This window comes from Mytilus edulis, chromosome 5 (assembly GCF_963676685.1).
Source record: "Mytilus edulis chromosome 5, xbMytEdul2.2, whole genome shotgun sequence".
In the NCBI taxonomy this organism is placed as follows: Eukaryota; Metazoa; Mollusca; class Bivalvia; order Mytilida; family Mytilidae; genus Mytilus; species Mytilus edulis.
In genome coordinates, this window is record NC_092348.1 from 96,409,885 (window position 1) to 96,437,107 (window position 27,223).

At 31.6% G+C, this 27,223-nt stretch overlaps 1 protein-coding gene across 1 annotated transcript; it reads right to left on the bottom strand.

Annotated features, from left to right (window-relative positions):
• Positions 1-3,028: 3,028 nt before the first annotated feature.
• Positions 3,029-27,223, bottom strand: LOC139524879 (probable ATP-dependent RNA helicase DDX27). Its single transcript, XM_071320014.1, has 21 exons — positions 27,079-27,223; positions 25,957-26,037; positions 23,957-24,073; positions 23,267-23,363; positions 21,697-21,767; positions 21,301-21,393; positions 20,542-20,647; positions 19,251-19,424; positions 18,875-19,025; positions 18,306-18,405; positions 17,385-17,526; positions 14,830-14,966; positions 14,217-14,315; positions 12,742-12,824; positions 11,939-12,033; positions 10,888-11,085; positions 10,020-10,090; positions 8,662-8,770; positions 5,779-5,878; positions 5,150-5,287; positions 3,029-3,125 (listed from the first exon to the last, which is right to left on the bottom strand). Exons 1-21 carry the CDS (start codon positions 27,169-27,171, stop codon positions 3,113-3,115), a joined length of 2,268 nt encoding a protein of 755 aa, XP_071176115.1. The 5' UTR covers positions 27,172-27,223; the 3' UTR covers positions 3,029-3,112.

The window sequence follows — 27,223 nt, forward strand, 5'->3', positions numbered from 1 at the left end:
TAAAAAGGCAACCATATCTGAGTAAGTCATATTTAAAGAACACTATGATCTGTAAATCTTTGAAAAGGAAGGATAACAAGAATGTGTCCCCAGTACACAAGATGCCCCATCGGCACTATCATTTTCTATGGTCAGTGGACCATGAAAATGGGGGAAAATCTCTAATTTGGCATTAAAATTAGAAAGATCATATCATAGGTAACATGTGTAGTTAGTTTCAAGTTGATTTGACTTCAACTTCATCAAAAATTACGTCAACCAAAAACTTTAACCTGAAGTGGGACGAACAGACAGACGAACCCATAAACCAGAAAACATAATGCCCATAATTTGGGCATAAAAAATCCTAAGGGAAACAAATAACACCACTACAACTCGTGTATTTCATTATTTATTCACTCTCAACAGTTAAATTTTAATTATTTAAAAAGCTTGACAAGCTTCGTACTTTAAATATGAAAATTTAATTGTTGAGTGGAAAACAATTGTTACACACTTAGCTTGTTGCAGTGGTTGAATCTTACATTTACAATGTTGCAGTGGTTGAGTCTTATATTTACAATGTTGCAGTGTTTGAATCTTATATTTACAATGTCACAGTGGTTAAATCTTATATTTACAATGTTGCAGTGGTTGAATCTTACATTTACAATGTTGCCGTGTTTGAATCTTATATTTACAATGTTGCAGTGTTTGAATCTTATATTTACAATGTTGCAGTGTTTGAATCTTATATTTACAATGTTGCAGTGGTTGAATCTTATATTTACAATGTCACAGTGGTTGAATCTTATATTTACAATGTTGCAGTGGTTGAATCTTATATTTACAATGTTGCAGTGGTTGAATCTTATATTTACAATGTTGCAGTGGTTGAATCTTATATTTACAATGTTGCAGTGGTTGAATCTTATATTTTACAATGTTGCAGTGGTTGAATCTTATATTAACAATTTCACAGTGGTTGAATCTTATATTTACAATGTTGCAGTGGTTGAATCTTACATTTACAATGTTGCAGTGGTTGAATCTTATATTTACAATGTTGCAGTGGTTGAATCTTACATTTACAATGTTGCAGTGGTTGAATCTTATATTTACAATGTTGCAGTGGTTGAATCTTATATTTACAATGATGCAGTGGTTGAATCTTACATTTACAATGTTGCAGTGGTTGAATCTTATATTTACAATGTCGCATTGGTTGAATTTTATATTTACAATGTTGCAGTGGTTAAATCTTATATTTACAATGTCGCAGTGGTTGAATCTTATATTTACAATATGTAGAGGTTGAATCTTATATTTACAATGTTGCAGTGGTTGATGCAGTTGTTGAATCTTATATTGACAATGTTGCAGTGGTTGAATCTTATATTTACAATGTCACAGTGGTTGATGCAGTGTTTGAATCTTATATTTACAATGTCACAGTGGTTGATGCAGTGTTTGAATCTTATATTTACAATGTCACAGTGGTTGAATCTTATATTTACAATGTTGCAGTGGTTGAATCTTATATTTACAATGTTGCAGTGGTTGAATCTTACATTTACAATGTTGCAGTGGTTGAATCTTATATTAACAATGTTGCAGTGGTTGAATATATATTTACAATGTTGCAGTGGTTGAATCTTATATTAACAATGTTGCAGTGGTTGAATCTTATATTTACAATGTTGCAGTGGTTGAATATTATATTTTCAATGTTGCTTATATTTACAATGTTGCAGTGGTTGAATCTTATATTTACAATGTTGCAGTGGTTGAATCTTACATTTACAATGTCACAGTGGTTGAATCTTATATTTACAATGTTGCAGTGGTTGAGTCTTATATTTACAATGTTGCAGTGGTTGAATCTTATATTTACAATGATGCAGTGGTTGAATCTTACATTTACAATGTTGCAGTGGTTGAATCTTATATTTACAATGTCGCAGTGGTTGAATCTTATATTTACAATATGTAGAGGTTGAATCTTATATTTACAATGTTGCAGTGGTTGATGCAGTGGTTGAATCTTATATTTACAATGTTGCAGTGGTTGAATCTTATATTTACAATGTCACAGTGGTTGATGCAGTGTTTGAATCTTATATTTACAATGTCACAGTGGTTGATGCAGTGTTTGAATCTTATATTTACAATGTCGCAGTGGTTGAATCTTATATTAACAATGTTGCAGTGGTTGAATCTTACATTTACAATGTTGCAGTGGTTGAATCTTATATTTACAATGTTGCAGTGGTTGAATATATATTTACAATGTTGCAGTGGTTGAATCATATATTTACAATGTTGCAGTGGTTGAATCTTATATTTACAATGTTGCAGTGGTTGAATCTTATATTTACAATGTTGCAGTGGTTGAATCTTATATTTACAATGTTGCAGTGGTTGAATCTTATATTTTCAATGTTGCTTATATTTACAATGTTGCAGTGGTTGAATCTGATATTTACAATGTTGCAGTGGTTGAATCTTATATTTACAATGTTGCAGTGGTTGAATCTTATATTTACAATGTTGCAGTGGTTGAATATTATATTTACAATGTTGCTTATATCTACAATGTTGCATTGGTTGAATCTTATATTTACAATGTCGCAGTGGTTGAGTCTTATATTTACAATGTCGCAGTGTTTGAATCTTATATTTACAATGTCGCAGTGGTTGATGCAGTGGTTGAATCTTATATTTACAATGTTGCAGTGGTTGAATCTGATATTTACAATTTTTAATTCCAATCAAGCAAGGAACACTCAAGTTATTATTTTCTTTTTTATCCAGAGAGACAGACAACCTCCAGGTGCAGGTTTTTCTCTTTGCTTTGAAGACTCATTGGTGGACTTCAGATGTTGTCTGCTCTTTTGTTGGGTTGTTGTCTCTTTGACATATTCCCCATTTCTATTCTCAATTTTAAATACTATATGCTCCTGAATTTTTTTCTGCATGAATGAAATAGAACTTAAATCATAACTGTAACACTATATCAGCTGAAAATAACAAGAAATGGCGGCTTAAATGAGATAAAATATGTGTTTAATGTACAGAATGACAACAAATGTTCATATCTCCCATCTTTCCCAGAATCCTCTATTGCACGCTGTCACCGTCGCTTTCTACAAAACAAGAAGAAAATCATCTTTAATATCAGAAAATATTGATTGTATATTAAGTTACATAAAGTTTTGGAATGTCTCATTAATAACATGTAAAAAGTAATACATGTAACAAATTTGCATGAAACAGATACAGATATTGACAAGCAATAGATTACTTATATTTATGATATGAGAAGAACAGAAGACTACTTTATGTTATTGTAGTTTAAATAAAATATGTTTGAGCTCTTACAATTTTTTTCTGAAACACTTCTAATTCATCTGATATCCAAGATACATGAATGAAAAATCAGCTGAAAACATTTATTAAAAAAAAATATGGAAAACATCTGAATTACCATCATACAAGTAAAATTAATGAAGTGTAAATATGTTTTCAAATATTTGTAAAATAAGAATAAGTCATATCTATGGTATACAACGGATATCTGAACTGTGTACCACTAACATTAACTGTATTATCATTACAATATATAATGATTCTAGCAAAGATTTAAAAAAAAATCAGACTGTAAAAGTAAGTTGTAATTCTGTCATTACAGTTCAATATCACTTAAGATAAATAAAACAAGTGAAACTGCGAGTTACTGCTCATTGATAAAACCCCAGACCAAATACTTGACGGTAAACAGGAAGTTGTTGGGTGATGAATCTGAATATGTATCGGACAGTTTAGCTGACTTATATAAACCCTGAAAACAAATTTCAGAAATCTTAGTAATGTAGTTCCTGAGAATAATATGACGATAATGTTCAACTTCAATGTCATGTGTAAAATGTTGTAAGTGTCCGGTAAACAGGAAGTTTTTGAGTGATGAATCCGAAAATGCATCACACAGTATAGCTGACTTAAATAAACCCCAAAACCAAATTTCAGAAATCCTTGTAATGTAGTTCCTGAGAAAGATGCAACAAAAAATATTAATGGGACGGACAGACGGACTGTTGAATGGACAGACAGAGGTAAAGCAGCATATCCCCTCATTTTTTAAGTGGGATAAATAATAAATACAGTGTGTGATATTTAAAAAAGTCATATGATTATATCTATCTAATTTGAGGAGTATTGGTCTGGCATGCTTCATTTGGCTCGTAACTTTTTTCAGGTTTCAGTTGTCAGGTGTAAATCTTAAAGTTATGTCTGTATTTCATGTATCTTAATACATTGAATCTTCACTAAAAATCTGTTCAATCATTAAATAAAACGGGAGGTACATAGTGCTCTTTTTTTTACTGAAGACTCTAATATAGGTTTCATTAAAATGCACACTGGTTTCAGAGTTGTTATTGGCTTAAGTAGACCCGGTGCCAGAGGAAAAGACAACTTTAAAACACCCTGTTATTCAGTAAACAGGGAATATAAGGAATGATATGCTCCAGTAAACAGGGAATATAAGGAATGAAGGGAATATAATGAATGATACGCTCCAGTAAACAGGGAATATAATGAATGATACGCTCCAGTAAACAAGGAAAATAATGAATGATACGCTCCAGTAAACAGGGAATATAATGAATGATACGCTCCAGTAAACAGGGAATATAATGAATGATACGCTCCAGTAAACAGGGAATATAATGAATGATACGCTCCAGTAAACAAGGAAAATAATGAATGATACGCTCCAGTAAACAGGGAATATAATGAATGATACGCTCCAGTAAACAGGGAATATAATGAATGATACGCTCCAGTAAACAAGGAAAATAATGAATGATACGCTCCAGTAAACAAGGAAAATAATGAATGATACGCTCCAGTAAACAGGGAATATAATGAATGATACGCTCCAGTAAACAAGGAATATAATGAATGATACGCTCCAGTAAACAAGGAAAATAATGAATGATACGCTCCAGTAAACAGGGAATATAATGAATGATACACTTCAGTAAACAGGGAATATAATGAATGACATGCTCCAGTAAACAAGGAAAATAATGAATGATATGCTCCAGTAAACAAGGAAAATAATGAATGATATGCTCCAGTAAACAAGGAAAATAATGAATGATCTTACGACTGTTTTCCTCTATCAGGTCCCGACTGTTTTCCTCTGTTAGGTCCAGACTGTTTTCCTCTGTTAGGTCCAGACTGTTTTCCTCTAATAGGTTTCTTTGCTGCCATACCCAACTCCTTTCTCTCTTGATATGAAGGCCTGTAAGTAATAAATAAAGTAATAAGTAGTGGACGGATACAACAATACAACACCTTGTACTGAGGGTATGTGGTAATCACAAGGAATGGTTTACTGCTATAACCATGGTAACTAGTGTAGATTCATTAATATTCATTGGTTTACTGCTATAACCATAACTAGTGTAGATTCATTAATATTCATTGGATACTAATTTTAGTGGATTTTGAGGGTACAGGAGAACCACACATTTTAATGTTCAACGAATTACAAGTTTTCTACAAGAATGTATTCAGACTTTGTCAAAATTATCAAATTCAAGTGGTCAATTATATTTTGATTTTATCAACAGCTTTCATAAATCATGAGTGATATAAAAACTAAATTGTTTCTGGGGAAATAGCTTGATTAAGGTGATTTTAACTGTAACTTACTGAAGTTTAACAAGTCTGCAGAAAGATAGGTCAACCTTAATATATATACTTAAAGAGCACTTGTGTAACTATACATACCCTGCCCTGAACTTTTTCAATGCTGTTCTACTTGTACTGGTAAGTTCGTCATCAAATGCAGACTTCTTTATCTTTGGTTTCTTCTTTTTCTTAGATTTGTCTGTAAAAGGTACAAGCATATTCATGATCTATATACTCAAAAGCATTTTTACAACAATCCAGGGCTTTCAATAGAAGGCGGTAGGCGGCGATTTTCGTCGTCTACTTGAAGGAAATCCGCCGCCTACTTTGCTCAAAATTGTAAAATTAAAAAATCAATAAAAATGACTGAAGGGGAAATTTACGCTGTTGACACAACCAGGGGATTTCCGATAAAGTGTGGTTGATATTTATAACCTCTACGTGAAGTGACCCGAGTAGTCACGAACGCCTAGGCTGGGATCGCTATCAACAAGGAGAGTAAGGCAAAAACTACTGAAAGTAGAAACCAGCAGAAGGCACCCGAACACCGTCTGTAAACAGACTCCTGATTGGTCGATTTACAACCGGTTTTCTTAAACGACCTACGATTGGTGTAATTAATAGGCGTGTACGAAAATAAGTAAACGAAACCACAGTGACATCAGTCAATGGATTAGAAAAATACAAAAACAAGGTGCTTTATAAATATTGAATGGAAATACAACTTATTCAAAGGAGAACACTATATATTTTCACAATGTTAAAATAAAATAAAAAACAAACAAACGCCAATATAAACAACGTACAGCCACTGGCACTGACCCACGTGTTCGCAAGGACACCGATCCCACATTTTGTTTTTAGATTCAAATCCTATTACATAGAGTGAACTACATGAACATGTTCCTTTATAACTATGTTGGCTTTGTATTAAAAATTAAATAAATTAGTGTCGCAATCTTCTTTTCTTTGTATCTGTAAAGCATCACTGTCAAATTTGGGCCCACTTTAGGGTCTTCTGACTTCAATGCACAATGCAACGATGTACCCACACTCAATGCCCATGTCAAGGATCATATAATTTATTATCCTGTTAAGGATTTGTCTGCTTCTGTTGTATCTACTGAACTGAATGTTAATGTCCCATTCAATTTATATTCTATTTTCCCTGAACTCATAGAATTTTAATCTAATGACTATTTTTTCAATTATTATTCAAAGAGCACAATAATCACAAAATTATTAAGGCATGTTGTAAGGGGCAAATAATAATATTTTTTTTTTAAATAAAATTTTAAAATGTTTTTTTTTCAGAAAATCAATATTTTTAGAGGGGTGTGAATCATCAGACGGGTCAGTAAGCGAACAGCAAACACATGTATTTGTAATTTAGGCCAGCCTCCTGATAGTATTAATTCATAAAGCGCATTGAATAATTTCCTATATTATAAAAAGGGATTTTCATAGTGCTATAATTGTACCAAAATATAGTGGTCCCCTCTTCTATTTCAGAACTTCTTGAGTTTAAGTATAATAAAATTTTATTAATGAATAAATATGATTGGATGTGGATCTTTCCCTATATTATCACCATGTCATTGCTATTCTCAAACAACTTCAAATACAAGCTTTAAGTTGAAGTCTGGATCAAATGCAGATATAAATGTAGTCAATATTTACAGAAAATCCAACCATGCTACAAATTTTAATCAAACATTTACATTATCTTCATTAAAAAAATGATGTTTTGAGAGGACTGAAACAGGGTCCAGGAGACTCCCAGAATGCAGGATTTTGCACCATTTTAAAAAAAAATTCTGGGGCCCTTGAGCGGGCCCCAGACCCCAGGCTCGACGAGCAAGCTCGTCGCCGCGGCCGGCTTCGCCGTCCGCATTGATGGGACTCCTATTTTTTGGTTTTATCCTTCTACTTCTAAACTTATTGAAAGCCCTGACAATCTTGCTGTTTTCTAGAGAGCTTTTTTTTAATTGATTATCACTTTTGTTTTTTATAGTTGCAAAACTGTTGTATTGTCTTCTGTAAACTAGGATTTATTCAGTCCTTTCCTGTCAAAGAGAGAAGCCTGATGTCATTTTAGGCAAATACAGACATTTATTTACTGTAAGTTCAGAAATTATTGAGAGGATTTTATTAATGCAAATATCCCAATTATAAGAACTTGTATTTTGATATCTTAAACATATATCTTTTTGTCAATTTAAAAAAAATCGCAATAACAAATGCACACAATAATTTCTGAAATTACATTACCGGTACTTGATTTGTATGTGAAGGATAAGATTACCAATGCTCTGTAGTAGTAATATCTGATGATGGTCAACATTATAGAGTAAATCTTACTAAATCAGATGGACTGGATTGACCATCTTAAATTTATTATCAAAGTATAATAATGATTTAAACCGTCACCATAGAAACACATTTGATTTCTGGATCATACCTGCCAACTGTCAGTATTTCCTGGCAATTTCTCCCATGAAAGCTCCCAAATGAAAATTTTAATAGAGCCATTTTGTCCTCAATTGAAAATAAAACAATCAATTTTATTAGCATGGCTTGATGATTGTAAAAGTATGAAGAACAAAAGAAAACAACATTAAAATAAATGTGAAGACCCCTTTAAAGGTTTTGTAGGACTAGAATCATCTTGCACAAAGTACCCCCATCAGTGTTTTAAAATGTTGACAAGTACGATGATGGTTTTTGTCATGTCCTGCAGATGTAGCAAGATTCATTCAAACAAGAGCTGAAATAAAATGAATGCATTAAGACAAAATGAACCAGTTTCTTTTATATCTTTTTTTAATCATGGAATTTCACATAATCATGGACTGTTTAGCATACTGTTTTTTGAAAAAAAGAGACATGAGAAATATTTCTCTAGATATTCTGTAAATAATTACCTATAAATTCATCAAAACTATACTTAACTAATTCAGAGTACAAAAAATAAATCCTTACCTATATGTTCACCAAATGCCCTCATCTTTTTAGGTTTACGTTCTTTTTTAGCCATTCTTGCAGCATACAGCTCAGATTTTAATAACTCATTATTTACTCTATCTTCTGCCTGTAATATACATGTATACCAGTAAACAATACACTACAAGGCTATATATACATGTACACCAGTAAACAATACACTACTATAAGTTATATGGTTCGCTATTGACCCCCTAGGCATCCATAGAGGTTAGTAAAATCCCCTATGAATTTTATTCATCCTCTATGGATCTGTTGGGGGTCAGTAGTTAACCGTATGACGAATTTATCGGATGCTTGACTTTTTCTGCTGCGTTTTGGTGAAGAATAAACAATGAAACACAACAACATTAATAGATGACGTCGCCATTAACGTGTCATGAACCCCCTATGAAACCTACTAACCCCCTACGGTCTCATAGGGGGTCACCATGTGACGGGCGTTTAACCAATCACAACGTGATAATTCATCTGTTGTCCGATAAAAGGCTATATGATGTATGTAATAAATCTTGCTGTAATATATACCAGTAAATAATATACTTTGATGGTATGTGTACTTTTTTTTTAAAACAAAACAAGAATAAGTCTTCCAAAATATGAAAAAATGTTTGAAATTAAGAATCAATTATCATTATTTAGTAAATTGAGAATTTTTTGAGATGTTTAATTTGATGTTTGATATCTAATATTGTGAAAATTGGAATAGGATACAGTAGGGTTAACAAAAATAAACTTGAATTTAATCACAGTAATTAATCTCATCATTGTTGTCTATTGTGCAAAAATTGCAATAATTTATGTCCATAAACATTTCTGAATTTATATACAGTAATTGCCTATTTAAGATGTGGATTAAAGCTGATTAGAGCTTATGTTTGTCTATGTTTGTATACCCTGCCGACTCTAAATAAAGCTTATTTATTATCAGATGATTAATTTATTGCCCTAACATACTTCATGCAATTTTGAACTCTAGGAAGAGCATTAAGGTTGTCATATTTTCATAAAAACACATCTGGGAAGAGTTAATGGATCATGAGTTGCATGGTTGAACTCAATTCTGTCAACACAGCTCAGCTGGGGCAGTTCTGAAAGAGTATTAAGGGTCATATGGGCTATAATAGAATGGCAGTCACCATTATGACAACTGGCTGGATTGGTGGCAAAGGGGTTAATAGATATAAAACAACCATGTTCTATCAGCTCCATAAGTGGAAACTTCATTTGGTTTAATTTCTAGCAGTGGCATCCTGTGCTTGGAATCCAATAGTTTACCTTATGTGGTACAATTTTTAAACCAAAATCATGCACTAATATTAAATAGAAGAACTCACTGTAACAACTTTTTTTTCTTTCTTCATATTCCTTTTCTTGGATAACGAAAATTCACCAAGTCTCAGATCAGCTACAAATATACAAATTATTTTAAAAATTAATGTTGTCTAATTTTGCTCCTTTTTACAGATTTTTTTTACCTACAACTGTCAAGAAATAATTTATACTAAACATCTTGAGGCTGTAAAAAGCCTGTGTTGCACATCTGGATCTATGTGTATTGACCACTCTCCAACATTAAAGACTACCGGTGGCATATATATGTATTTCATCCATTTTTTGTTGATCTTGTATAAGTAACAATCCTATGTCATAAGGTGACAGATAATTACTTTGTCAGTGTCATTTAAAGTCATTGGCAATCACACCACATGTCCCTATTTTTATGTTACTTAACGTAAAAAAGATTGTTGCCACTGTTGCTAATGATTTTTAGGGTGCAAGTGTTTTACCAGGTGAGTTTCAGTCTGCACTAAAAACTTTTTCAACTACTAGTCCGAAGACCAATATTCTGACATTTTTCTCATTTGGCCAAACGAATGTTTTGCAAAATCTTACTAGTCCAAATGAAATTTTACTAGTCTGGGGCATCGGACTAGTAGCTAACCGTGCAGACTGGAGTTTTTAGACTGCTGGGAGCTTCTAGCTTCCTGATCCACTAATTTCTATTGACCTAAAATAATTATCACTTGAATAAAAACATTTTTTTCAGTTTTGTAGCTGCTTTGTATCTTTTTCTTAAAATAATACAAACATACAGTGCATCCTTTTTTGAAGTAATTAGATAGAGTTTCCTTACATAAATGTATTATATAAAACCTGTTAATAACCAACAGACTGGTTTCCATTGATAATATTTGCACCTACCCTGTTCTTGCATTCTTTGTTTGTGAGTTTGAAACCAGTCACGCTTGTGTTGATCCCCTGGATTTTCCAGTAGATTGTTTGCTTTATTTATCTGGTTTTCTGTCGCTCTCATTTCCTTCTCCTCCTGTTCTGTCCATTCTATTTCCTTCACATCTAATTCTAACTTGGCTATTTTGTCTCGGTACTTCCCTATCACTTCTGTTAACCACAAAGAACATAAAAATAAAATTTGATGTCTAAAATAAATGAGTAGGTCAACAACACCATGACCTTTTGAATCTTTATCCATGTTACAATTTTATTATTTAGTGTGTTTTCAGTGTACAATTATTTTCTACATCATACAAGAGGGGTGAACATAGAATAATATAAAATGTATTTCTTGGAATAAATCTTTTGATTGAGCCTACTAAAGCCATGAAATATATATGTAACAAACATTTTCTGTAAACTTTGACCACAGTTGTACAAGTGTTCTGGGGATATTTTCAGCTATCTCAATCTTCATTCCTTCATCTTAACTTTTTGACAAATGTTGTGTTTTCTTTGATTTAATCAAGGTAACATCAGCTTTTATCATGTGTCATCCAATAGGCCAACAGCTATCTGTTTTACAAAAAACATCTGTATAAATAATTTTATCAATTATTTTTCAAATTTGTTGATGTTTTTTTTGACATGATCCCCAACAGCAGATCAAAACTAATGTATGAAAAGAAGCTATATCCATATGCTAACATATTAATGAGACATGAATATAGCCTGATTTTATTAGACCTAAGCCGATTTATGACATGCTACTGGTAACAACCAGTCTGTGTTCTTACTCATACAGCAGTGGGGAAGAAGTTTATATCAATTTAAAAGTCTTTGGCTTGACCATTCCAGTGAGCAAACCCATGCTTGACCCTCACACTTAAGGTCAGTATTCAGTACAACAACCCAAAGGTCAATTGGTATAGGAACAAGAGCCATGTCATCTATCCAATAATTATTACATGCCTTAAAAAAAAGAATATTCCCATGTATTTAACAATACAAATATACGAACCTTGAGGTATCACTCGTGTTTTTAACGGTGTTTTAGCATGTTTCACTACTTCTTTTAACATTTTTCTCTCTTGTTCTCCAACAAGTGTCACTGATCTTGAAGAAAAAGAGAAGAATATCATATAAAATCTATGGATATAAAATAATGAAATTCTTCAACTGTATAAAACTGGGGTTAACTTTTTATATAAATCAGTTGGCAAGCTCAGTTTGTAAGAAAGTAATGATTTAAATTTCAAAAGGGATTTCAATCAAAATCTAAACTGATTCAAGATTTGGTAATTAAAGCTTCTCATGTTTTTTAGTGGAATACAACTATCAAAAGAGAGGGACGAACAATTCTAAATTAAATTTTATGTCAAACTTATAATGAAAAATCTTAATATCTAAATAATTGATAATTTACATCAAAAGTTCATAATGAAAACATTTTTAGATATAGTGATCTTTTAATTAACAAAAAATTAGTGATATAAAAAATATAGGACATAAAAATCCATATCGGAGAAATAGTATTAGAAAAATAAAAGAAGCAAATTTGCCTTGGGCAATATTAAATAAGATTGCAGAATTGAAAATTAAAAGGACTGAAAGACAGATGGAAGGATGGAAGGATGGAAGGATAGCAGGACAGTCAAGGGTGAAACTAAATGCCCCTATTGCCTACTACAGGGGCATGATAAAGAAATTATTAACTATAAAACTACCTAAGCAGTGATAAATTATACACTCCTCCTCCCTACCATTTCATTATTATAACCTAGAGCATTATTTTTATACATATTGACTTTAAGCAACACATACCTCCCTTTTTTCCCAGCTCTAGCAGTTCGACCCACTCGATGTACATAATGCTTCAATGAGTTGGGCATGGTAAAATTTATCACCTGAAAATAGAAAACCAATCTTTTAAAAGATTAATAAAATGAAAACTAAAATAATATAAAAGGGTAAATTCAGTTCATCTGTCAAAAAATATGATTTTTATTTGCCAGTACATGTTAATATATTTTCCATTAAATTAAACTTATTTTTGATAATGGGAAACATATTTTCCCATGGTGATAGCTCTAAATATTAAATATATGATGTAGAGGAAGACTTTTCAAATTATAAGTAGGTTTGCTAATTGGAGATATACTTTAAAGATTCTGATTATTCTTCAAAATAATAATAAAGATAAGTGATCTTGTAGATGTCATATTAAAATAAGAGGACGTGGTATGATTGCCAATGAGGCAAATATCCATCAAAGTCCAATATGAAGGAAGTAAGCAATTTGTAATAATACTATTGAAAGGAATAACTAGAGGCTCAAAAGAGCCTGTGTTGCTCACCTGTATTTACTGATGCTTTTGATATCATGTAAAATAAGGTTAAAATCATAATTTATAGTATAAGATATCATTTGATACTATAATATTATCTAAGATAATAGCAAAAAACTGCAAAATTTCCATAAATTACTAACTCAGGGGCAGTAACCCAACAACGGGTTCTACGATTCATTTGAAATTTTCAGAGCAGATAGATCTTGACCTGATAAACAATTTAACATCATGTCAGATTTGCTCTAAATGCTTTGGTTTCAGAGATATAAGCCAAAATCTACATTTTACCCCTATGTTCTATTTTTAGTCATGGCGGACATCTTGGATGGTTGGCTGGTTCACCGGACACATTTTTTAAACTAGATACCCCAATGATGATTGTGGCCAAGTTTGGTTTAATTTGGCCTAGTAGTTTCAGAGGAGAAGATTTTTGTAAAAGTTAACGATGCCGGACGACGACAGACGCAAAGTTCGGGCCAGGTGAGTTAAAAAGGATATTCTGTGAAGTTATATTTCTTATAGAGAATTTAAAGCTGTTTTAAAAACCTTCATCAGTAGTTATAAATTTGTGTTAACAGTTAGACCATATAAGACTATTAATAATGTCACTAGTCTTTGCTTTTTTTTTACTCTTTGGTCAGGTTGTTGTCTTTTTGACACATTCCCCATTTCCATTCTCTACAAATTTTGTTTCAGCCCTTGTACTACGGGTACAGTTTTCCCCCACACAGCATGCAAGTTGTAAGACAAATAAAGGTAGATATAACTTACAGTTTTAACCCCTTCTATATCTAATCCTCTGGCTGCAAGTAAAGCTCAATATAACTTACAGTTTTAACCCCCTCTATATCTAATCCTCTGTCTACAAGTAAAGCTCAATATAACTTACAGTTTTAACCCCTTCTATATCTAACCCTCTGTCTACAAGTAAAGCTCAATATAACTTACAGTTTTAACCCCCTCTATATCTAATCCTCTGGCTGCTAGATCTGTTGCTAATAAAACATCTATCAATCCTTCTTTGAACATCTTCAAACTTTCCAATCTCTGAAACATAATATTTTTGTTATTTCAATTTTGGTGGAGTTAGGAAAAACTTTTTTGTGGATATTTAATTTCATAGTTTGGAAAAGTCTGCAAACTAGACTAACAAATGTGAACTATGAATCCACAGTAATTACAATTTAGATATTGATTTTGAGGCCTTTCAAATAATTGATCTTATAAAACATGGACAGAAGAAATGTGTTATTCATACACTGCAGTTCATATTTAAAGTTGATAATAAGATAACTGATTAATATAAGAACATACACATATACACTTTTTCTGTGAGGTATATGTTCCACTGTTGTGAAACATTGAAAGCATATCTACAGTACCACTAGCATAAATCTTATTTGACTACTTGTCACAATAATATAACCAATAGTTTGAAAGAGGCATTCAACACCAATAATAAATCATTGAATTCTTGAATCTATGAGAAATTCCTATGAAGTTTCCAACCCTCAACATCTGCAATACAATTAATTAGCATATGTTGTTCCTGGCTTCTTACCTGAGCTTGAGATAGATTTCCATGAAGCTCTCCAACATTTACTCCCAGTAATCCTAACACTATATGCATTCTGTGTGCTTGTTTCTTTGTTTGTATGAACACTATACAATGGTCTCTAAATGTTCTGGCTACAAGTCCTACAAAACAATAAATATATAGTAAACAGTGGTTTTATATGTCCAGGCTACAAGTCCTACAAAACAATAAATATATAGTAAACAGTGGTTTTATATGTCCAGGCTACAAGTCCTACAAAACAATAAATATATAGTAAACAGTGGTTTTATATGTCCAGGCTACAAGTCCTACAAAACAATAAATATATAGTAAACAGTGGTTTTATATGTCCAGGCTACAAGTCCTACAAAACAATAAATATATAGTAAACAGTGGTTTTATATGTCCAGGCTACAAGTCCTACAAAACAATAAATATATAGTAAACAGTGGTTTTATATGTCCAGGCTACAAGTCCTACAAAACAATAAATATATAGTAAACAGTGGTTTTATATGTCCAGGCTACAAGTCCTACAAAACAATAAATATATAGTAAACAGTGGTTTTAAATGTGCAGGCTACAAGTCCTACAAAACAATAAATATATAGTAAACAGTGGTTTTAAATGTGCAGGCTACAAGTCCTACAAAACAATAAATATATAGAAAACAGTGGTTTTATATGTCCAGGCTACAAGTCCTACAAAACAATAAATATATAGAAAACAGTGGTTTTAAATGTGCAGGCTACAAGTCCTACAAAACAATAAATATATAGTAAACAGTGGTTTTATATGTCCAGGCTACAAGTCCTACAAAACAATAAATATATAGTAAACAGTGGTTTTATATGTCCAGGCTAAAAGTCCTCTTAATCATTAAATACTAATTAGTTTTTCAAAATGCTCAAGCTACAAAGTCAACTATTTGAAAAGAAATTGTTGCATGCCTTCATCAATGAAAGAAATTTAGAGTGATAAGTCACATATCCCATGCCAATAATTTATTTCTAATTTTTAAACCTATGCAATGTTGTACTGTCATCCTATTGTGAGTAATTCATGATATCCTTTTTTTACATAATCCATTTCCATTGGTACCCACAAAAGTAAAATGAATCCAAATTATATTTATTTGCAAAATTGATGTAAACAACAAATGATGAATGACAGAAATAAAAACAAATTTCCCAAAGTTGTAAAACCTTTAGTTCACCAGAACCTGTAAATCTTAATTCCATAGTGATTAATTGATATAATGAGATATATACCTGCTATAATAGCCTCCCTTTCTCCCTGTGATTAATTGATATAATGAGATATATACCTGCTATAATAGCCTCTCTTTCTCCCTGTGATTAATTGATATAATGAGATATATACCTGCTATAATAGCCTCCCTTTCTCCCTGTGATTAATTGATATAATGAGATATATACCTGCTATAATAGCCTCTCTTTCTCCCTGTGATTAATTGATATAATGAGATATATACCTGCTATAATAGCCTCCCTTTCTCCCTGTGATTAATTGATATAATGAGATATATACCTGCTATAATAACCTCCCTTTCTCCCTGTGATTAATTGATATAATGAGATATATACCTGCTATAATAGCCTCCCTTTCTCCCTGTGATTAATTGATATAATGAGATATATACCTGCTATAATAGCCTCCCTTTCTCCCTGTGATTAATTGATATAATGAGATATATACCTGTTATAATAGCCTCCCTTTCTCCCTGTGATTAATTGATATAATGAGATATATACCTGCTATAATAGCCTCCCTTTCTCCCTGTGATTAATTGATATAATGAGATATATACCTGCTATAATAGCCTCCCTTTCTCCCTGTGATTAATTGATATAATGAGATATATACCTGCTATAATAACCTCCCTTTCTCCCTGTGATTAATTGATATAATGAGATATATACCTGCTATAATAGCCTCCCTTTCTCCCTGTGATTAATTGATATAATGAGATATATACCTGCTATAATAGCCTCCCTTTCTCCCTGTGATTAATTGATATAATGAGATATATACCTGCTATAATAGCCTCCCTTTCTCCCTGTGATTAATTGATATAATGAGATATATACCTGCTATAATAGCCTCCCTTTCTCCCTGTGATTAATTGATATAATGAGATATATACCTGCTATAATAGCCTCTCTTTCTCCCTGTGATTAATTGATATAATGAGATATATACCTGCTATAATAGCCTCCCTTTCTCCCTGTGATTAATTGATATAATGAGATATATACCTGCTATAATAGCCTCTCTTTCTCCCTGTGATTAATTGATATAATGAGATATATACCTGCTATAATAGCCTCCCTTTCTCCCTGTGATTAATTGATATAATGAGATATACACCTGCTATAATAGCCTCCCTTTCTCCCTGTGATTAATTGATATAATGAGATATATACCTGCTATAATAGCCTCCCTTTCTCCCTGTGATTAATTGATATAATGAGATATATACCTGTTATAATAGCCTCCCTTTCTCCCTGTGATTAATTGATATAATGAGATATATACCTGCTATAATAGCCTCCCTTTCTCCCTCTCTATTAGCCCTGATTCTGACAAATTCCTGTCTGAGTGATAAGGCTGTATCTGTACTCTGGTTTATAAATATCTTGACTGGATTCTTGAGGGAGACAGCAGCTAGATCCTTTACCTGTTTGAAAAGTTTCAATATTATTAATTTTTTTTTATTAATTGCTAGATTGCTTTATCTGCCCTTGATTAAAAGACATTACATATTTAGTATATGTAACATTTTCCTTAAGCCTCTTAATTAAATATTAAAACATGTAAAAGGGAATTGACCTATTTCCTTTCATTAATTAAGTTCACTGAAACTTTAAAGTTGTTAAAAGAAAATTGCCTTATTCAAATGGCCCATATGAAAGTTTATTCCATAATTTAATATGGTTGTCATTGTGTTTATTTATCCACCCCCCCCCCCTAAACATGTTAGATTATTTTCCTCACTATACAGCCTTCAACAATGAGAAGAACATGTACTGTATAACTAGCTTTACTCAACAATCACAAATATCAAACAATTCAAACAAGTGTAACTTGCCTTCTTAAAATTTTACATTCGAAGTTCAATTTGGACTTTTATGAATACATGTACATGTATCTATTTATTCAGAAAAAGCTTGTACCAAGTAAGGAATATTACAGTTGTTATCGCTCGTGCAGTTGATTGATAATGTTTGTTTTTGTCATATTATGGACTTCCCCCTTTTTTATTTACCTTGGAGTTCGATATTTTTGTTACATTTTTTTCATGAATGAAGAACATGTAAAATTAAGATTTCAGAATTTTCGGTGGAAGAAAAATTTGAAAATCTTAATCAAATATACTTGCATGTTTACAGTACTTTTAATTGCAAAACAGTTAAATAAAGGGAGAAGGTCTAATGTAGAAATACTGAATAATCTGACCTCTTCTGTCATTGTGGCTGAAAACAACATGGTTTGTCTGGTCTGTGAACTTTGTCGGATAATCTCCTTCATTTGTTCAGCAAAATATTCATCTAACATTCTGTAAAACAGCAAAATATTCACCTAACATTCTGTAAAACAGCAAAATATTCATCTAACATTCTGCAAAAACAGCAAAATATAGCTTCCTACACTGCAACAAGTGTATTACTATATTTCTCCACTTGAGACAGTTAAATTTTATTATTTAAAGCGCGAGGCTTGCCAACCTTTTAAAATAATTAAAATTTAACAGTACATTGCATTTGACGTTGTCATGGTGTTATTTTTCATGTTTAACCAATTGAAGGATTTAATGCGACAGGAAAGACAAAATAAAATCTTTTTTAAGACAGTAAAATTTTTACAGAATTTTAGTAATTGTATTGAAAATATCATTATAGAAAAATAAAATATGACTATACATTTAACAAATAATATAATAGGGAGTACTGGTATTTTCCCCAAAAACATAGCATGAGACTACACCTACTGGCTTCATCCAACATCAATATTACTAATGTCCTTACCTATCAGCCTCGTCTAGCACCAATATTTCTATATTTCTGAGTGTGAAGTTGGGAGAATTCTGTAAATGATCAATCAATCGACCTGGGGTTGCTATGACAACATCAGGTGATAATCTTAATGCTGCTTCCTGTGCTTTCAGATCAAGACCACCTTAAAAATAAAATTTTAAAAATGTAAAAATTTATCCTTCATGGGTGTATACAAAGTTTTCAAGTAATACATCAATAACCTTGTTATCCATCATATCTAAGAGCAGATATTTGCTGTTTTTGTACTCTTTGGTTGGGTTGTTGTCTCTTTGACACATTCCCAATTTCCATCCACTATTTTTTTTTATCAAACAACTGCTTAATGGGTCCACTATTGCAAACTTACCAACAGCCAAACAGCATTCCACATTAGTGAACTGTGAGAGTTGTCTAGCTACTGTATGCACCTGAACAGCTAACTCCCTCGTGGGTACCAGTACAAGAACACGGGTCACAGCTGTGTTTTTAGGTCTGTATAATAATCTCTCCAGGATAGGTAACATAAAGGCCACAGTTTTACCTAACAAAAATAAAAACAATCTAATTGAATATCATTTATATAGTCTCTCAATCATTCAATAAAGGGACATATTTGTACTCTACAAAGAAAAACTACAAGTATGTACAAGCATATTTATTTGTTTTCTTCTTTTCAATTATTTTTACCAATGAACGTGATTACTTTTAATGAGTGGATTGTCTTTTGCTAATCATTTTGTAAAAACTTTTTTTTTAACTCATCTTTGGAATAAAACATTTATAAATTCCAAAGACAACTTATGATTTCTAGAGCAAACTAAACTATCTGAAGTTTTTATAATAAAGAGTTATCACATATATATACTAAAGTAAGGTTGGAGACTGATGTCTTTCTTTTATATATATAAGTGTATATAAGAATGCAAAGTTTTAGCATCCAGTTCTCACAAACATAACAAACATTGAACTGTCTATGACAAACATTATTCCTTTTTTTTAACATTCAGGGTAACCCTGCAAATTTGAGTCTTAACGACATGCAACAAGTGAAAACAAACAAGCATTCTGAATAGTCCCCTACTGAATAAGCATTCATTGTCCTAGAACAAAATGCTAACTTGATCTTTTACTTGTCCTGGTGTAAACTATATAACAATTAACAAATATCAAGTCAATATATTCATACATGACTATAAAAAAGTGTGAAAACTGATTATTTAGGTGAATTTTTTAAGTCCAAGGACCATAACTCTGCACAAAATCATCAGACCTAAACAAAATTTGAACTTGATCTGAAACTTGTCATGATAAAACTATATACCAATAATTAAATTAATATCTTCAAGGATGACAAAAAAAGTGCTGAAATATGATTATTTAGTGAATTTTCTAAGTCCAAGGACCATAACTCTGCACAAAATCATCAGACCAGAACATAATTCGAACTTGATCTGTAACTTGTCATGATAAAATTATATACCAAATTTCTATTCAATAACTTCAAGCATGAAGAAAAAAAGTATGGAAAACTGATTTGCAGGATAGACCGACAGACAGACAGAGTGCACACATAAAGTCCCCTTTCGACTTCGTCAGTAGTGGACTAATAACAATGTCACCATCGGATTGTGTTATGGGGTATGGCGAACTCTATTTACCTGACCCTGTTACAGCACAAGCACAGAGATCTCTTCCTAGTAAAGCTACGGGAATAGTAGCAGCCTGGATAGGTGTAGGTTTGGCAAAATTCATACGACTTAATCCCTGAAAAAGTGGGTAAAAATTAGAATAAAGGCAACCCTAAATTTCAGTAAAATTTTAATTCATGTTGTAGGACTTAAACCAAATCCTTTTGTTAAGTGCTACTTTACTGATGGTAACTAGTACCTGTTTTTATAAAACTATAAAGTAACATGATATCATAAGTCTTCCGTTTATTCAAGGTCACATGAAATATTATTGAATGAAATAAATTTTTTGATATAATAAAAGTTTTTATTTTGCTTATCTGTTAAATACATGCATCACTACTTTTCACATAAAATTTGATATGCAAACATTGTTTTTTCGATAGGTTTTTGTTTAAATCTTTTTCTTTCTTCCACAATTAAAAAGATCTTTATATCTTGGAAATTTACCTTGTTAACTGTGTGGTTTTTTTTTTTATCTTTCTAACAACATATAGTATGCTTACTTATATGCATATAACCTAACTAGAGTCCTTTTTGTCAGATATATCCTAATAGTAGGTTGGAATTATGACAGAGAGGTTTTCCATATACGTTCTGTTCAGAAATTCCCTCAGGCTGGTCTTTTTTCTTTTTTTTTTTTTTTTTTTTTAAAGTAAAGACATATTTTACTCAGTCCACAACTACACACTACTAATGTGACAAAAAAATTCTAAATTCGGTACATACTTTCATTATAGGTCTAGATACATTCATGTCTTGAAATGTAGCCTTTTCATCATAATTGTCAATAGTCTCTGAGAATTCTACAAGTTCTTTTTCCTGTAAACAAAAACAACAATAAATTTGTTAAAACAATAAGGAGATGTGGTTTGATTGACAATGGACAACTGCTTATTCATTGTTGTTAGTTTTTAATCTATTCTATATTTTATTTGGCACCATGTACCTAGTGCATATAAAATGACCTCAAAGTGTTTGTTAGTAAGTCATATTTTCACACACTTACATTACATATTTCATACAAAAAAAAACTAAATTGAATATTGCCTCATGTGTGTTCAATAGATTTTAATTTTTAGAAGTAATCATACAAAAAAAAATATATACATTTCTAGAACTTACTTCCTCCTCAAAATCAGTTTTCTTAATCTTTCCTTTTTTCTTTTTCTTCTTTTCTTTTGTTCTGATTGAGTCTGCAAAAGTTATATAGATGTTATATTAACCAACTGGATGAAAGATTATTATTTGACCGTCAATTAAAATTGAGAATTCATTTACCATCTGATTTTATTAAAAAAGATTATCAAATGAAAATCTATATTTCATTTAATAAGTTATCTTTGGTCATTATACATGGCAGGATAGTATGAGGAGTGGTAAATAGAAAAAGGTAAAAATACAGGAATACTGCCTGCCAATAAAAGTACTTAGGTGCAATGTTCTCCCTAAGATTTTTAGATAGCGCTGTGGTAAGCATGTAATTTTCGGTAATTCTCAGTAACTTTATCGCGGTGCTCAGTTTGTTTGTAATTGATTTGTTATGTGTTTTTCTAATATTATGCTATTGATGTTTTCTCTTGTAATGATGTCCTCATCATGCTCATGGAAGTTACCCCTTTGTTTGTTAATGTTATTGTCTAGTCTTTTTTTTTTCCATTGTAAATTCATATATTAAATCCTCATATTATCTGTATGTAAAACCATGAGAGAAGTCTGTTTCTATTATGGGTCTACACCAGACTGCCTATATGAAGATTTCTAAGCACTAACAGGTGATGTTGCAGAACATGTAGGACCAACAATAAAGTCATTGTCAGCCTCTGTGTTTGGTTTTGTAACCCTGGGTAGCAGTGTACCGTTAACCTTATGACGTTTGACAGGAATTGACATTTTTTAGCGTCATGATTTCTCATTTTTCTGACCTCAAAGTTTCATAATATTTAAATGGCTTCATCGGATATCCAAGCTGGACATCGAGAAAGTGAAATTTCACAAGATGTATCAGCTTGGGTTTGATTTTCTAATCATATCCTCTCAATTGTTTTCAAATGGTAGAATTGCTGCCTAAACAATTATAATTTCGAATAAGTGATAATTAATACTTCAAAGACTTGTTCATTTTCGGGGTTCGTATGGATAGTAAACCCAGAAAATTATTTGTAACAAACCCCTGTGTTTGATCGTTTTTAAAATCATCGTTTGTTCAAAGTTTGTGAGTGTTGTCCGGAAATGCGGTCAATTCATTTCATCTCGTTTCATTCATTTAAACAAATTTGGTGCATTAGTCTTACAAAATAGTTTCACACATCCTTTCAGATAAAAATCATGCCAAAATGTTAAAATTCTTGAATATTGGACTATCACAAAAAAAAAAAAAAAAAAAAAAAAAAAAAAAATGAATTACAACAAGAATGTGTCCATAGTACATTGTAGTACATGAATTCCTTACTTGCACTATCACAGGGATCATGTATACTTAGTTTTAAGTTAATTGGACTTCAACAACATCAAATACTACCTTGACCAAAAATTTTAACATGAAGTGGGAGAGAAGGATGAATGGATGAACAAATGAACCAACATACGTACAGATGCACAGACCGAAAAAGAAAATGCCCCTAAATGGGACATTGAAATACTATATATTTGAAAATTGATCCTGCTGTGAGACCCTCAACATTAAATTCCATACCAGCTGTCATTTCTTCATCTGAAGATTCTTCTTCCTCTATTTCTTCATCGTCTGAGTTTTCTACATTTATTTGGTCTTCGTCATCATCAGCTGATTTCTATATAAATGTATCACAAAATTAAAATAAAGAGCTGCGCCATAAGTTTTCTTGACACATGTTTTGTGTACTTTGTGTCAACTTGATGAGTCAAGCCTTTTTCTAAAAGATTTGTACATTTTGCTATAATGATGTTTATGTAAAAGGTAAAGGGGGCAGAGCCATCAAAAACCAGTTTAACACCCAAACATTCTGTATGTGCCTGTTCATAGTCAGGATTCTGTAATTCAGTTTTTGCCACTGGTCCTTGTCTATCATAACTGATTGAAATGATTTTTTGTACATAATATAGGCGTTTGGTTTTGTTGTTTGAAATGTTTTGTCAGGATGGGGCCTTTTATAGCTTATGTAACTATACAATATTGGTTTGCTCATGGTTGAAGGCTGTATAGTGACATATAGCTGATTACATCTTCCTCATTTGGTCTGGGTTGAATAGTTCTTATAAACATTCCACAGCGTTCATTTCATATCATCAAAAACTGATCTCTAGCTCTGTTCCTTTTGGTTAACAAAACCGAAATAACAGATGTTTAACTTTTTATTAAGGCTTTTAATAATGGTTTAAAAGGAAGAAGAAATAATATTCTTACCTCTTTTTTATTCCTTTTTCTGACTTTGGCAATCTTCTCATCTAGTGTGGAGGGTTCCCTTTTTCTCTTGGCAAATTTAAGGGCATGGTCAAAATTAAAGGCTGATTGTGGATCAAACTATGTTAAAGAAAAATAAATTCATTTCATAAGTTGAAAGATTGAGATGTAATTGTTGAAAATAAAGTTTAATACAATCAGTTTCAAAGCTTTACCTGTGTTTCTAGTGATAAAAAGTAAAGTATTCAGCAAAGGGTCAAGCACCTCAATGTTTGTGAGACAAACTGACAAAGCCTGTGTAAAACAAGAGTTTCCAGCATTTTTTTTATGAAAAGGGAGATTTTTTAATGTTGTTTAATGTTCAGGGGCAAATATTTCATGCATGACTGCTTAATGAGCTGTTTGGGTTGATTAAGGGCATGTGATACAGTTACAGGGGAGGTAATGACGTTACTAACGTCAAATGTTATTTTCACAACGTCAAACTGTGACATATTGAGAAAAGATTCATTTTTCGACTTATTTTTATCATTTGAACACATTTAACTTGAAAACGAGTTCATGGACCCCTCTTTTTTAAAATGACATTTGGTTTGATTTCGTATGAAGATTATTTGTACCAATTTTCATGAAAATGTAAATAGTGCAAATTTTTAAAATTGGATAAATGTACTGGAAAAATTGACATTTTTTTCTACATTCAGGATCATTTGATGAATGAGTTATTTGTAAAAATAAAATGCACAAATTTATAGGCCATTTATATGAAACAGAAATTACAAATAATTCAGAAAAAAACAGCTTGTGTTTATCTTTTAAAACAAAAAAGCTATGTATTTCTGTCGAAAGGAAAAATATGTCCACAAATTTTGAGTAAATATCTGAAATTTTACTAAAAAATTAACAATGAAGGGATATTTTTTATTACATATTTGATTTAATCAGGTAAAAAAATAGCCTATATGGAAATTTTCATCATAATTTAAATGCGGGACCAAAACTGTATCGTATGCCCTTAAAGCACAGAGAGCAAGACACACTAGATACATAAAGGCATTAAATTTGAACCCTTTCCAACCAGAAGTGTTTTGGCATATTTTTAAGTACATACCACATACATGCATCACTCTGTAGTTGCCCCAATGAAACTATACTACTGACAATATTATACATATGCATATTTTAATTCTTTACAATATAAAATTATTAATAGAAATTTTACATTTTTTTCTTATATATGGAATATCATTTGTGTACTGTAAAGTTTCAAAATTTCTGTAGACAAAAATACAACAAAAATGTCATGCATGTCTACGGTTATTGTGTGTAAGAATATATAATTAATGTACTGTGTAATCATGAAGTTAATGAGCAATGGATCTGAAAAAAGAATCACATTATATATCATGCTCATTTCATGTGGAGCTTGATAAAATCTTTCAGGAAGCTCTGAATTGTAGTTAAGTACTGTCAGATAAAAATGCAACTGATATATCATACCTGCCAACTTTTCAAAATGCCCATGGGGGTTTTAAGTGCAAGATTGCTCTTATAATCCTACAAAACCATAAAGGGGGCCTACAAATACATGTCTATGTTGTTTTTTGGCTTCTTTATACTTTTACAAGCCTACAGCTTTAAAATTTCCATTTTGGAGCCTCCATGGGGGAAATCACCTGCAAATAGTGACAGTTGGCAGGTATGATATATTGTCATGATTGTATTGGATAGAGACATTAAAAGAAGGACAGGTATACACCAGTATAGTGTCTCCTTTTATTAATGTCATTGTTAAAATACAGACAAATATTAACTTACGGTATTGTGTTTTCATGATATGTCACATACTGATATGCTATCTTACATGATTAACAAGCAACAAACTGTACAACAATACCCTAACTACCTGAGTATGTTTTATAACTGGCAAAGAATATTTTTGTAAATAATATACATGATACATGTATATAACACGACATTACAGTTAATCAGACTAAATTTACCTGATCTGTAAAGGAGAAACTTTGGTTAAAACTATTTATCTTTGATTTTTTCTTCTTTTTGACCTTTTCTCCTGCTGGAGCCTGTAAAAGAAAGTCATCAAAATTATAGTGAGAGTAATAAATCAACATGACATTGAAAGAGTTAAATGTGTACATGTTTATATGGTTTACGTGTATAATGAGAAAGTCAGATTCTACATTTTTCTAGTTACATATTCTTTAACCATTGACATATTCCAATAGTCTTTTTGTTGTATAACATCTTTGAAAATCTTCCAGCTTCTGTCCAGATGAAGAGCAGCAATAAAAGTTAAAATGGTAATAACTTATATTTAAGTACATGTATTTGTAATGATTTGAATACAGTTTTGGTCTATGAGCAGCCTCACCATTTCCATTTGTTTTCAATTTGATTGTTTTTTTGTTTTGCACAGGTTTTTTTTGTGTTAGTCAATCGTATCCCTGTCTAATGTATAGGGGATGTTTAACCCTGCCACGCTACGAATTTGCCTGTTTCATATTTTTTTTATGTTTATGGTTCTTTTCATAATCAGGCTGTTGGTTTCTCATTTGATATGTTTGAATGGTTTTAAAAATGTCAATTCATGTAATTGGGTTGCATGATAGAATCAACCAGGCAACCCCCCCAAAATATTATACATTTTTAGAATTATTCATATATATAAATATCAAATATTATTGGATGCCAAATTGACTTTAGATAGGTGCCGATTTGACTATATGCCGATTTAACCCGGTACCAATTAGAATTTTTCTATGGGTGCCGATTTGACTTGTACTCATGTAGATTTAGATGCATACATGTAATTGAAATTCCCCCCTCTCTCCCCCCCCCCCCCCTTTTTTAATGCAGTTGAATGTCAGAATTTTCAATAATTACATACTTTCAATGCAATTTAATTGAAAAGAATACAACCTGGAATATTTGAGATTAAACGAATCTTTCCCACAGATGTCATTCAAGGTTCGAAATTCAAACCACATGGCCTGTTCTGTGACAGTAATCTGATTTTTCAGATCCTGTATTGTCGTACCAGTGGATTGTGTGCATTCTAAACTTTTTATCCATACTATATCTATAAATATTTGTTCCGTAAATACCTCATCTTCGCTAGAAGAACTTTCTGGTGCTAGATGTAAAGAATCATTCTCTTCGATTGTAGCAATAAATCCAAGTTTTCGGAGTTCAGCCATATTTTTAATGCAACTGGTAAAGCCTAAGACCGAATATCTAACAAAAGAGAGC

Excerpts from the sequence above, each read along its gene's own strand:
- LOC139524879 (XM_071320014.1), bottom strand. The coding sequence starts at position 27,171 with ATGGCTGAACTCCGAAAACTTGGATTTATTGCTACAATCGAAGAGAAT. Across the intron at positions 19,026-19,250 it reads GGAATGCTGTTTGGCTGTTG|GTGGTCTTGATCTGAAAGCA; the intron begins GTAAGTTTGCAA and ends TTTATTTTTAAG. Across the intron at positions 12,034-12,741 it reads AGAGCTGGGAAAAAAGGGAG|ATCAGTGACACTTGTTGGAG; the intron begins GTATGTGTTGCT and ends TTTTTCTTCAAG.